We start from the raw sequence: 14,698 nt of genomic DNA, 5'->3' as shown, positions 1-14,698 counted from the left end.
CAGACCATATTTGTTTATCCATTTATATTTTTTAAATGTTTTATTGATTTTGCTGTTACAGTTGTCCCAATTTCCCTTCCCTCTGCTCCCCTCAACCTGGAGGCCCCCCTCCCTCCAGTTGTCTCCCCCTTTATTCCATGTCCATTGGTTGTGCATATAGTTCTTCTCAACCTCTTCTTGTCTATTCCATTCCCTCCTACTATGCTTCTTAATTCCTGTACCATCTCTCTCCCTCTCCCCCTTCCCCCTCCCTGCTGACCTCCCCCCAGTATGTTCCCCATACCTATAGTTCTTCTTCCACTCTCATTGCCTAGTTTGCCTTTGTTTCGATGCCCTAGCTTCTGTTGTTGGTTCTTGTGATGCATTTTTCATTTTAATGTTCATAGTTTTGATCCTCCTTCTTCTAAACAAGTCCCTTTAACATCTCATATAATAGTGGTTTGGATCTAATGAACTCTTTCAGTTTTATTTTGTCCTGGAAGCACTTTCTCTGCCCTCTATTCTGAATGACAGTTTCGCTGGATAGAGTATTCGTGGTTGTAGGTTTTGGATTTCCATTACTTTGAATATTTCTTGCCAGTCCCTTCTTGCCTGCAGGGTCTCCTTTGAGAAATCAGCTGATAGTCTAATTGGGACCCCTTTGTACATGATTGTTTTCTTCTCTCTTGCTGCTTTTAAGATTCTCTCTTTAACTTTTGGCAATTTGATTATAATGTGTCTTGGAGTGGTTCTCCCTGGATCCAGTTTTTCTGGAACTCTCTGTGCTTCCTGGACCTATAAGTCTATTTCCTTCCCCAAGTTTGGGAAGTTCTACTTCATTATTTTTTCACTTAATTTTTCAATTTCTAGTTCTTCTTCTTCGCCCTCTGGCAATCCTATAATCCGAATATTCGGTCTCTTATAGCTGTCCCAGAGGTTTCTGATCCTCTCCTCACTTTCCTTACTTTTTGTTTCCTCTTTCTGCACTGGTTGACTGGTTGTTCCTTCCCTATGTTCCGGTTTGTTGATTTGATCTCTAGATTTTATTTCCTCACCACTTGTCTCGTATGTGTTTTTGTTTGTTTTAGCATGAGTGGCTTTCATTCTTTCCCTGTCTTGTTCCAAATCTTTTGTTAATTCTGTAAGCCACCTTATAACTATAGTTCTGAACTGAGCCTCTGAGAGGTTTCCTATTTATTCGTCTGTCAGGTTCCTCATGTGCTGCCTGGTGAGTTGCATCACCGGGATTTCAATCGTTGTCTGCTTCATTTTGACAGATTTGTGTTTTGCTTTGCTTTCTGGGCAGGCTGTAGGGGACAGAGCCCTGTGTACTCATCACTACCCAGTGACCGGCGGCAGTCCGCAACCTTTTTCGCTGCACTGTGGCACTTTGTGTGGGGGTGGGTGTCCAAGATGGATTCTTGCCGTTATTCTCGGCTGGGAGACCGAGATCCATCCCCCTGCTCTCTGGGCCTCTCCTTCCATGGCAATGGGGGGGCTGCCTTTCCCAGCGTTGGGGTCGTGAGCTGCTAGGACTCAATTGCAGCTGGGATTGCTCCCCCTGACACTATCCCCGCTGCTACCACAAACAGCGCCACCCAACCTTTCCATTCCGGTTCCAATTTTGCCCCTCCTACCCGTCCAGACAAGCACCGCTGGTTTATAACTGCATACGTTGGGCTTCCATGTAGTTTTATTTTCCAGAATTTCTGGTTATCTTTTGTTTTGAGGTAGTTGTATTCCTTTCTAGTTGTAGAGGGAGACTGAGCGTGTCTGTCTAAGTCTCTATCTAGGCCGGAAATCCTCCATTTATCTTTTGATGAACACTTGGGTTGCTTCCATATTTGGGCTATTGTGAATACTGCTGCTATGAACATGGCTATTCAAATATCTAAGTTTCTGCTTTCACTTCTTTTGCACATATACCCAAAAGGAGAATTGCTAGATCATACGGTAACTCAATTTTTAAATTTTTGAAGAACTGTAAACTGCTTTCCATAGCAGCTGCATGCATTGTCTTATTTTTGCACTTCCCCTTTATAAAATAATTTATAGAGACTTCCGGCCAAGATGGAGGCTTAGACGGACATGCTCGGCCTCCCTCTACAACTAGAGAGGAATACAACTACTTCAAAACAAAAGATAACTAGAAATTCCAGAAAATAAAACTACACGGAAGCCCAACGTATGAAATTATAAACCAGCGGCGCTCTTTGGGCAGGTAAGAGCGAAAGTGGGCGGTGCTGTTTGCGGTAGCACCAGGGACAGCGGCAGGGAGAACAATCCTAGCGGCAGGGAGGACAATCCCGGCTGCAGTCAAAACCCGGCGGCTCGCCACCCCAACGCTGGGAGAAGCAGCCACCACATCGCCTCGAACAGTGAGGCCCAGGGGGCGGGAGGACGGATCCCGGTCTCCTAGCGGAATAACTGTGTGAATCCATCTTGGAGCCCCGCCCCCACACAAACCGCCACAGGGCTGCGAAATAGGTTGCGGGTAGCCACTGGTCGCTGGGCAGTGACGACAAAGCTCCCGCGAGAAAGGTTGCGGATCGGCGCCGGTCGCTGGGTTGTGACGAGTACACAGGCACTGCCTTCTACAGCTGGCCCAAGAAAACAAAACGCATCTGTCAAGATGAGGCAGACAACTATAGAAATCCCGGTGGCGCAGCTCACCAGGCAACAGATGAAGAACCTGACAGATGAACAAATAAGAAACCTGTCAGAGGCTCAGTTCAGGGCCATTGTTATCAGGTGGCTTACAGAAATAACAAAAGATCTGGAAAAAGATGAGAAAGAATTGAAAAGCACTCATACTGAAAGGAACAAAACCTCATACGAGACAGATGGTGAGGAAATAAAATCCAGAGTTCAAATCAACAAACCAGAACATAGAGAAGGAGCAAACAGTCAACCAGTGCAGAGAGAGGAAACGGGAAGCAAGGAAAATGATGAGAGGATCAGAAACCTCTGGGACAGCTATAAAAGGCCCAACATAAGAATCATTGGTTTGCCAGAGGGCGAAGAAGATGAACTAGAAATTGAAAAATTAAGTGAAAAAATAATGAAGCAGAACTTCCCAAACTTGGGGAAGGAAATAGACTTACAGATCCAGGAAGCACAGAGAATTCCAAAAAAACTGGACCCAGGGAGAACCACTCCAAGACACATTATAATCAAATTGCCAAAAGTTAAAGATAAAGAGAGAATCTTAAAAGCAGCAAGAGAGAAGAAGAGAATCATGTACAAAGGGTCCCAATTAGACTATCAGCTGACTTCTCAAGGGAGACCCTGTAGGCAAGAAGGGATTGGCAAGAAATATTCAAAGTAATGAAAATCCAAAACCTACAACCACGAATACTCTATCCAGCGAAATTGTCATTCAGAATAGAAGGGCAGAGAAAGTGTTTCCAGGACAAAATAAAACTGAAAGAGTTCATTAGATCCAAACCACTTCTATATGAGATGTTAAAGGGACTGGTTTAGAAAAAGGAGGATCAAAACTATGAACACTAAAATGAAAAGTGCATCACAAGAAACAACAACAGAAGATAGGGAATCGAAACAAAGGCAAACTAAACAGGCAACGAGAGTGGAAAAAGAACTATAGGTATGGGAAGCATATTGGGGGGAGGTCAGCAGGGAGGGGGAAGGGGGAGAGGGAGGGAGATGATATAGGAATTAAGGAGCATGGTAGGAGGGAATGGAATAGACAGAGAGAGGTTGAGAAGAACTATATGCACAACTAATGGACATTGCCTAAAAGGTGGGGACAAATGGAGGGAGGGGGGCCACTGGGTGGAGGGAAGAAGAGGGAAGGGAAATTGGGACAAATGTAACATTATAATCAATAAAACACATTAAAAATAAATAAATAAAATAAAATAAAATAAAATAATTTATAGAACTTGCTCTTCAATACTTAAGGTACTTAGACAACAGTGTTACACTAACAGTGCACAATTTAAGATTAATTCTTTCTTTTAATAGACATTTACTAAACTCCTACAGTGTGTGTAACACATCTTGCCTGGCCCTCAGGATTTCAGGCACTTTTCATGGTGTCTAGGAGAGGTCAGGCACTGGCTAGGCACCTGGGTATGAAGACAAATGAGACACAGTACCTGTGCTTTATAATTCATTCATGGTCTAGTCATGGAAGAGAGACCTATAAATAAAGGCAGTACAGTGTTTCAGGGGGTATGGTGGGGCCACAAAGGAGAAAGTAGCCATCTTAACATGGTGTGGAGGAGGGAAAATCATACAAGTTATTCATGGAGGAGGTCTCATTTGAGATAAACCTTGAAGAACAGAAAGATGCCTCTTTGCTGGCTGGCCAGGGGGATATTATATCAGAAACAGTGGGGACTCCAGGGGTGCCATTATTAGCTATGTACAGCAGAGGATCAGAGAATGAAGCAAAGGAAGGGAGGTAAAATGTGACTGGGAAGGTGCACTAGGGCCAGATCACCAAGTGCCTCAAATGATGTGCTGAGGAGTTTGCCCACAATCCCATAGGCCACAGGAAGGCCCTGAGGGATTCACGCTGGGGAGTGGCAGCATTAGATCTGCTTCTCAGAAAGCTCCATCTCACTGCAATAAGAATGGTGGATTGGAAGCATATAGGCAACAGAGGCTAGTTAAGAGACTGTCATAATAGTCTCAAGGGACTATTCAGGCCTGAATTAAGGGGGCATCAGTGGCAATGGAAAGATGAAAGATTTGATATACATATATTTAAAGTCATGGGATTCTCTGAGAACTCTAAGAGATTAAGCACACAGAAGAGAAATGATCCAAAGACTGAACCCTGGGGAACCCCAAAATTAAGAGGTTGGGAAGAGAGGTGGGACCAGAAGGTAGGAGGAAATTCAAGTTTATAGAGATCAAGAAGCCAAGTGAGGAAAGTGTGGCTGTCATTGATGACTGTGACAAGAGAAGTTTTGAGGAGTGGGTGTTGTGAGGTGGAAGTCTGGCTGAAGTGGTTTACAGAGGGACCCAAAGGAGAAAAATTGATAGTGCAGACAATAGCTTTCACTAAGGGAAGAAGCAACAAAGGAGTTTGTGAAAATGTTTAAAATAATAATAGGAGCTAAAACTTACCCATACAACATGGGGCAGGCATGGTCCTGAACATCTAATACCTATAAACTCATTCCCACCCCACGACACTCCATTTCAGAGACGGGAAACCAAGGCACAGAGAATGAAGGCATGTATCTAAGGATCTGACAACAATTCCAAAAAGGATGCTGTAGAACTTCCCTTCCCTCTCCTCCTTGAGAGTACAGGCACAGTGAGTGCACTCAGCACCCTCAAGGCTGAAGCTGTGTAAGTTCTCAAACTGCCCATCCTTCTGCTTTCCACAAGTGAGTCTGAATGGGGTTTGGGAAGTATTCCGATTCAACACAAGTTTCAGATAGAATTCCCAACAGTTCAACAGCCTGAAACACCAAGAATTATATACAATTTGGACAAAAAAAAAAACAACAACAAACCAGCCCAAGAATGCCCTTCCTGATGACCCAGCAATCCCACTCCCAGATATTTACCCAAAAGTAAAGGCAGGCTATTATGGGCTGAGTTATGTACCCAGCCCCCACAAATTCATGTGTTAAAGTCCTAACCCCTCACTAATCTCAGAATGTGACTGTATCTGGAGACAGGGTCTTTAAAGAATGATTTAAAGGATTGATTAAGTTTAAATGAGGTCATTAGAGTGAGCCCTAATCCAGTCTGACTAGTGTCCTTATAAGAAGAAATTTGGATGGATACACACAGAGAGAAAACCATGTAAAGACACAGCAAGAAGGCAGACATCTACAAGCTACAGGGAGAGGCCTCAAGAAAAACCCATCATCACAATCTTGATCTTGGACTTCCAGCCTCCAGAACTGAGAGAAATTTCTGTTGTTTCAGCTACCCAGTCTGTGATACTTTGTATGGCAAAAACTTTTACAACAATGTTCACAGCAGTGTTATTCACAATAGCCAACAATGCAAGTATCTATCTATCAACAGATGAATAAACAAAATGTGGTCTATACATACAATGGAGTTAGTACTATTCAGCCATGAAAATGAATTAAATCGATGTATGCTACAATAAGAATGAAACTTGAAAACATTAAGCTTAGTGAAACGAGCTAGTCACAGAAAGACAAATATTGTATACTTTCATTTATATCAGGTTATCTAGAATAGGCAATTCAAAGGGACAGAGCAGATTAGTAGTTGTCAAGAGCTGGGGGAGGGAGAAATGGGAGTGACTCATTAGTGTATACAGGGTTTTCTTTCAGGGCAATGGAAATGTTTGGGAACTAGATACAGGTGGTGATTGTACAATATTGTGAATGTACTAAATGCCACTGAACTGTACACTTTTAATGGTTAATTCTACATTATATGAATTTTGCCTTAATTTGTATTTTTAAAAGTCATACCTATACTAACAAAAGAATGCCCTACCAGGAACATACCATGCTGAGGTCCATAGTATTATATTATGGCAATTCAGATCTGATACAGAGCAGAAAGCCTATGTACACGTGCATGTGTGTGTATGCACATTCTGTGATATATATATGCATATGCTAGAGCAAAATAGTCAACACATGAACCTGTCTCAACTTACCAATGCAAACCTATGTCCAAAACTTATCCATTCCTTTTCTATGAGAGTCTCAAATCCTTTAATGGTGCGGTAATAACTGTCCAGCATCAGCATAGCCAGAGATGTCAACTGAGCTGTTCGATCCCAACCATCACTACAATGCACCACCACTGACGTTTTCCCAGATTCTATTTTATCTGCAATTCGCACTGCCCCGGCAAGAAGCATCTTCAGAAAAGAAGGTACATTAGACCAAGAAACATTTACTTTCCAATATAGCAAAAAATAATTCTGGGGAGAATGTTAGAAGTTCAGGTCAATAAACTAAACAATAATGCAATCAATTGAAAATTACTAGAAAACATTAGCACCATTGGGAATGCTTTATACTAAGAAAAATGACAGCAGTAAATAGGGTCCTTTATTGAAATGGCCAAAAAGTATTCAACACTTTAAAAACCTAATGTAAGGCAAGCAGTATCCCTTTTTATTTTATCACAAAGCCCCATGGAAACTAAGGAAGCCCAAGTATACAGCAAAGATGTGCTTATTTGTAATATTGAAAAGCCACTTCAATACATATTTATGGCACTGACACAGAGAACTCTTATCCAGAAAGCTTGTAAGGGACTGGTCCTCTTTACCCTTATATACTCCAACCAGTGTGTTCCATCCACGTTGGATAGCCACCGTGTCTCATCAATTGAAGGGTACACGATCTCTTTTAATTTACGTAGTGACTCTCTCATCACATGAATGTTGTGGATCTCCAAGAACACAAGTTCCGCATTTGGGTAAGCACTTTCACTTTCATATCCTCCACCCTTTGCCTACGGAAGACAAAAGATAGGCATTACTTCATCTGAGTTAACTTTTCTGTTTTCTCTAATAACAGAGACCATTTAAAGATCCAACAAACATCTGTTTATTATAAATCTCCTACATCTTTTGTATGAGTTTCCTGTGGCCACTGGAACAAAAGCACCACAACTGAGTGGCTTCTCTCACAGTACTGTAGGCAGGAAGTCCAAAATCAAGATGTTGGCAGAACGGTGCTACCTCAGAACCCTCTTAGGGAGGATCCTTTTTTGCCTCTTCCAACTGCTGGTGGTCCCAGTTGTTCCTAGTTTATAAACACATTACTCTAATCTCTGTCTCATCATCACTTGGCCTTTTCCTTTTGTCTGTGTCTCTTCTCTTCTTATAAGGACACCAGTCAGACTGGATCAGGGCCCACCCTGATCCAATATGACCTTATCATAACTTGATTACATTTGCAAAGAGCCTATTTTGAAATAAGGCCACATTCCCAGATACCAGGGGTTAGGACTTCAATATATTTTTTAATGGAAATACAATTTACCCATAACAATCCTCCATCACCCATTGTCAGTTTTTAAAGCATTAAGAAAGGATCTTACTCAAGGGAAATTAGGTTTAAAAAGTTCTGTTAGTGCTATCTATCTGAATACAAAAAGTTATACTACCACAAAATTTCTGTACAAGAAAAGTTTGTAAATCCCTAACAATGAGATTTATTTAATCAATTTTAATAAACTAAAATGCAAATGCAATTTAAAAAGGGGGGTATGATTCAGCCCTTGATAGTCTCATAATAAAATCTGATCTAGTTTTTATTTTGTAGAGATCAACATTCAAAACACATCTGTAATGAGAATGTAGAGAAACTGAAACCTTAATACATTGCTGGTGAGAATTAAAACTGTGCAGTCTATGGAAAAAATTTGGTGGTTCCTCAAGAAGTTGAATATGTAATCACCATATGACACAACAATTCCAGTCACTCAGAATTGAAAACAGGTATTCAGACAAAAACCTCTACACAAATGATCACATCAGCAATAGCCAAAAGGTGGAAACAACCCAAATGTCCATCAATGGATGAATGGATAAACAAATTGTGGTCTAACTATATAATGGGATATTTTTCAGCTATGCAAAGGAATTAAGTACTGTTTCATGCTACAACATGAATGAACCTTGAAAACATTACATTCTAAGTTAAAAATGCCAGGCATGAAAGACCACAAATTTTATAATCCCACTTATATGCAGTGTCCAGAACAAGCAAATCTATATAGGAAGTAAATTAGTGGTTGCCAGGGGCTAAGGCAGAGGGGAGAATGGGCAGTGACTGCCAGGGTTCCCATTTGGGGCTATGAAAGCATTCTGGAATTAGACAGTGGTGATTGTTGCATCACATTATGAATATAATGGAAGTCACTGAATTGTAAAACTTTGGAATGGTTAAAATGGTAAGTATTGTGTTCTGTCAATTTTATATCAAAAAAAGTTATATATGCATCTGTAAGCCCAAAGATCACACTCATCGTTTAGTCTCCAACCACTACCAAGTGGGTACTAATGTCTGGCCTTGAGTTAAATTTGGAGCAATAATTATGAACAAGTATAGACCATGGTCTTCAAGGCCCTCAAAATCTAGTGGGGTAAGTGGGGGAGGAAAGGTGTGCATGCAGAACAGGGGGCAAGTCCTTTGCTGTAGGGAGAGCACAAGTCTGCCAGGGTGGGCAGAAGAGACATCTACAGTGAGAAGAGAACACAAGTCAGGAAAACTTTACTGTAGGGAGGAAGGTAAAAAACACACAAGGTAGAGGGGCCATTGTGTTTAGATGACCAGAGATGGGTGAGGATGATGCAGCCGGAAAGGGAGGTAAGAAGTTCAGCAAAGAACACTAGGGCAGTGATGAAAGAGGGAGAGAGGAGGCCTGGGTGGTGAGGTCCTAGATCAGACTTGCACTGTAGAATCACCACTGGCTACATGGGGCAGGAGGGACTGGAGGAGGGTGGGACCTTGTGCAGGTGGACCAGCTCTGAGACAGGCAGTCATCTGGCTGAAGGAATCAGTGATGCAGGCAGCAGGGAAGAGACATGTACCTGATTTGAGATATTTAAGAGGCAAGACATGATGGCTGATTGGGGCAATGAAACTGGGTAGCAAAGGAGGTGACAGTGATGATTCCAGACTGGGCGATCTGAGAGATGGTGGTTATCATTTACTGAGATATAGACTATTGGAGAAGAAACAGTATTTGGCCTTGAGTATAGTAAGCCTGTGAGAAGTTCAACTGGAGAGGTCTGCAGGCCATGGGATACACACGTCTGAAGCTCAGAAGAGAAGTTTGAGCTGTGCACATCAATATGAAGTCAAGGGCATATGGATGATATTGGAGGATGGAGATCAGGCACATGGTGCTCAAGGCCAGTGTTTAATGTGAGGAGAGATGTAAAGGCCAGGAACCTGAAGAAGGCCAATATTTAAGGAATAAAAAGCAAGAGACTGAGGAGAGCAGCTAGAGATTGAAGGAAAGAATAAAAAAGGGAAAAGAGTACATACAGTATTCCCTCACTTATCACAGGTATTACGTTCTAGACCCCCACCCCCAACGTGCGATAGGTGAAAATCCGCAAAGTAGGAACCTTACACTTATTTTAGTATTTATATATATTTTAAGGCTTTATAAACCCTTCCCACACTCTTATAAACCATTCCTAGTCCCTTGTTAACCTTTCCCACCCCCTTATTAACCTTTTCCACACTTTTATAAATACTACTTGTGTTCTTAAACATATTCTATACTCTTAAACCTACGTAACTTTAACAACATATGTATACAGTACTGCAAAATCCCACGATATAGTAAAAAATCCATGATAATTAAATATAATATTTTTTAAAATCCCATGATACAGTGAGGGAACCGTGATATAGAGAGGGGCTACTGTATTTTGAAAAGGAGAAAGTACTTAATTATGTCAAAAGCTCATGAGAGCAAGGAAAAGAATTAAAAAATACACAATGGATTTTGTGACAAGAAAATACTTGGTGACTTGACCAAGAACAGCCTGGGAAGAGATGAGGATGGGAGCTAGTTTCACACAACTTAAGGGGCAAGCGAGTGGCAGTGAGCACTGAAGAGTATCAAGGAGACAGTTCTTCCAAGAGGTCTGTCTGTAATGGGCAGGAGAAGGTGCTAGCTAGAGGGGACAGTGACAATAATTCCAGGGAGGGCTTATTTGTATAGATGAAAATGATTTCATGGGAAGGAGTCAGTGGAGGATAAAGGTCAAGAATCCCAGAGAAGGAAAAGGGATAATTGAGTAGGTTGGGAGGTTGAGGACTGAAGGCAGGGCACAAGGAAGAGGCCACACCTTCCACAGTGATGGGAGGAAAGAGGCTGCCATGGACAGCAATACAAGATAGTGTTTAGGTATGGTGGCAGGAGCAGCGGGAGTTCCTGTCTGAGGATTGGTTTGCTCTCTGTACGAGAAGAACGGTTAGCTGTTGAGGATGAAGAGGGTAGAGCAAGATCATACATTAGAAAAGAGTCATTAAGAGGCTGAAACAGGTCCTGGGGAGACTAGGGGGTAGTTGGGGAGAAGAAACTTCTGAGCAGTGCTGAGGGCCCAGTCTGGAAAGATGAATCTGGAGTGCCTCCAACATGCACATTGTTAGCCTCTTATCCTCCTGGAACACTCAGCAGCCTGGGTTGTAGGCATGAGAAATGAAGGCAGGCAGAAGTGAACTGGCCATTGGACAAGACAGACTAAAGAGGCCAGGCTGAGCAGGATCACGTGGATATGGGCAGGGAAGAGGGGGGAGAGGGGAGAAGAAAGGAAGGGAGAGAGGCCTGAGGGTCTATACACTGAGGACAAGCCGTGGAGCAGCCTGTGAGCACTGGCACAAGAGGCTGGGGTCTGACAAGGCAGTTTGCGTCTGAGAATTCCAAAGGAAAGCAGTTCTGGGGAAGACCAGAGGCTGGGTATGGCTGAAAGCCCAGTCACCTGGATGTAGGAGCAGCTGCCGATTATCTGATTAAGTCTGCAAGTGGCAGTATGTCTGGCAGGAAAACAACAGAATTTTGCATATTTGGATACCAGCTTGTATGTACTCCAAGTTATTCTACAGAATTATATGAGACACTTTAACTTCATTAAAACACTTTTTGAACACCAACTGTGGACAAAGCAGTTTAGAGCCTAGTCCTGCATCCATGGCATAATTATATTTTTCATTAAAAGAATAAGCTAAAAACACTGCTAAGGTAGGAACAACACTGTGTAGTGGTTAAAGGCACAGGCCTGGGTAACAGAGGGAGTGGGTTTGTAATCTGAGCTCTGTCACCCAAATGCCACCTCAGCTTTCTCACCTATAAAAACCACTGGGGATTAACCCCTATGTAAATCAATAAAATAAATTATCTTAATCAAAGATAATCCATGCAAAGCTTGGGGCCTGCCCACTATCCCCCAAAGATGATTGAGCACCAATATGTTATTACCTCAAGCATCTACCATTTCTGAAGCCATGACCTAAGTGGAGTAATGGGCCCCCTGTCCTTCCCCAAGGGAGCTCTGAGTGTTGGAAGAGGCTCTAGAAGGGACTGGGCTGGGCCTTATGCTTAACCCAGAAAAAAACCTGTGCTAAGAGTTGGTTTTAACCAGGAGAATGTATTTGAAGGGAATTTGTTGCCTGGAAACTGATTATGAAAGATCCAAATGAGACAAGTAACAATCAGAAAATGGGATTTTAAAAGAAAAAGTGTGAGTACCTACTGCAAGCCAGGATGCAGAGACCAGACACCTGGAGGTCATGAGACAGAAGGGAAAGGAGAGTGAGAAGCAGCCCCACATATACCCCGCAGGAACAGGGAGAGGGTTTCAGAGAGTTCTGGAAGACAACTTGGTGGCCAGACCTTTCTCTATAGGGGAAAGCAGAGTTCTGGAAAGAAGCTAGTGACACTGGGACAGCTCCCAGGTCTTCAATAATAAGCTCATAGCAGCAGAGACAGGGCCATCCCCAACAATCCTGGGGAAAAGAAACCCAAATACCAGCATCCAGCTCAAGGATGGACGTAGATTTCCCCAATTTTAAACCAGCTGTTGACTGTTTGTTGAAGGCCTGCCACGCTCTCCACCCAACCATCAGTATGTCAATCCTCAGCGGCAGAAAGGGCTCCTAAGTGAGAAAAATGAAACCTTAGAGAGGGCAGGTAACTCCTAAAGACCAAAGGTACAAACTGGCAAAGCAGGATTCTCATCTCCCCAGACTCAGAAATCCACACACTACTCATGGACTGCATGATTTTGTTCCCATAAAATATTTTTTTTAAATAATTTATTTATTTATTTGTTGATTTTTTTTATTTATTTTTTAGAGAGAGGGGAAAGGAGAAAGAGAGGGAGAGAAACATCACTGTGTGATTGCCTCTCACTCATGCCCCCAACTGGGGATCTGACGTGCAACCTAATCATGTGCCCTGACTGGGAATCGAACCAGCGACACTTGGCTCGCAGGCCAACGCTCTATCCACTGAGCCACAGCAGCCAGGGCCCCATAAAATATTTATGTTGAAATGCTAACCCCCAATGTGATGGTATCAGGAGGTGAGACCTAAGTGATGAGGGTAGAGCCCTCACGATGGGATTAGTGCCATTATAAGAGACACGAGAGATTGCCTTTCTGCTCAGCTGTGTGAGGACACAGCAAGAAGGTGGCTATCTATACAGATACAGATTCTGTTGGTACCCTGATCCTAGACTTCTAGCCTCCAGAACTGTGAGAAATAAATGTCTGTTGTTTATAACCCACCCAGTCTTCAGTGTTTTGTTATAGTAGCCTGAGCTAAAACACCCTCTCCCACCCTATTTTCCCCCTAGACACCCCTCTCCTGGCATCTAGGACTCCTCCTCTTTGAAGTCTCCTCCTGCCATTTGGAGCCCTCCTTCCTTCACAGAGTAATCTCTTGCCCTCCACAGGCGACATTTCTGAGGGTTTTGTGCTTGGCCCCTGCTCAAGAGACCCTGAGTCCTTCAGTGACATCACCGTCTCTCCCTACAGGCTGCAACCACTACCCAACAGGATGCTGAGCCCCAATCTCAACCTCAACCAGACCTTTCTGAGGTCCAGAGCTTCATCTTCCCCACATGAGCTTCTCAATGCAACAGGTTAAAACTAAATTCCTTCCCTCCATGTTCACTTCCTGAAAAAGAAATCTGACTTAAAAACTTTTTGTGCTCCAATGGAGTCTGGACTTTTGAATTAACATACAATGCCACACACCATTAGGCTCTCTAAATGGCAACTACCCACTGAGAGATGACTTGACCCAAAAGTCAGCCACCCCTTCATTTAAGAGTCATGGAGCAACTATTATGTATGTGATGGCTCAGTTTTGGGGATCCAGGTATGCTCAAGATCCTTACAGTCCCAGCTAGCATGGAGCCAAAGGCCTAGTGGCTGGACACATACTGAATAAGGAATTGTAAGTGTGCTGAGCATTACAAAAAGGGAAGTGTGGGGCACCACAGCACAAGAGGACCTCTGCCCATCTGGAAAAATCTCCCTGAGGAAGTGACATTTGGAGTGTCATCTGAAGGATGGGGAAGTGGTTAGCTATGGGGGCGAAAGCTCTGAGATGACAATAGGATGTGCTTAACCGAAAGAAGCCTCCCACAGCTGAGACATGAACTGGAAGATGTGGTGGAAAATGGAGGAAAGGGCTCATGGGTGCAGGGTTTTGGAGACTCTGTTTAGAAATTGTATGTCACTGGTTCAAGGCACTGAGGGTGCACACAGAGCTATTCATTTGGATCACTCTGGCCATGATGTGGAGGCGAGATTGAAGGGAACCTCTACACAATATTAGAAAACTGAATCCAGTAGCGTATTAAGGAGATTATAAATCATAAACAAGTAGGATTTATACCAGTAATGTAAGGGGATTGGATAAGTTTCCTAGGGATATACAACAAAAGACCACAAAATATGGGGCTCAAAACAACACAAATACCATATGATCTCATCTAATACAGGAACCTAATGAACAAAACAAACAAATGAGCAAAATAGAACCAGAGGCATGGGAACAAGGGACAGACTAACAGTGACCAGAGGGGAAGGGAGAGGGGGAGAAGAGGGGAAAGAAAGGGAAGGATCTAGTCAAGGAACTAGTATAAATGACCTATGGATTGAACAACAGGGCGAAGAAAGACTGTGGGGGAGGATGGGAGGGACAAAGGAGAGCAGTGAGGGAAAAATGGGACAACCGTAATAGAACAATAAAAAAA

General features: G+C 42.9%; 1 protein-coding gene across 8 annotated transcripts in view; it reads right to left on the bottom strand.

Moving 5' to 3' along the window:
- Window positions 1-14,698, bottom strand: part of MTMR1 (myotubularin related protein 1) — a 100,334-nt gene that overhangs the window by 23,189 nt on the left and 62,447 nt on the right. For 6 of the 8 annotated variants that reach the window (XM_090264670.1, XM_090264675.1, XM_090264672.1 and 3 more), the window contains 2 exons: window positions 7,234-7,419; window positions 6,611-6,817 (listed from right to left, as the gene is read on the bottom strand). The exons of 1 other annotated variant lie outside the window; for it this stretch is intronic. In XM_090264670.1, coding sequence (XP_090120796.1) covers window positions 6,611-6,817; window positions 7,234-7,419 — 393 coding nt within the window. The remainder of the gene's footprint in view (window positions 1-6,610; window positions 6,818-7,233; window positions 7,420-14,698) is intronic. One more of the 8 variants, XM_090264677.1, reaches the window with a different exon arrangement.

This window comes from Furipterus horrens, unplaced genomic scaffold (genome assembly GCF_987537825.1).
Source record: "Furipterus horrens unplaced genomic scaffold, mFurHor1.1.pri manual_scaffold_17, whole genome shotgun sequence".
Lineage (NCBI taxonomy): Eukaryota > Metazoa > Chordata > Mammalia > Chiroptera > Furipteridae > Furipterus > Furipterus horrens.
This window is presented reverse-complemented; position numbering and strand designations above follow the sequence as displayed.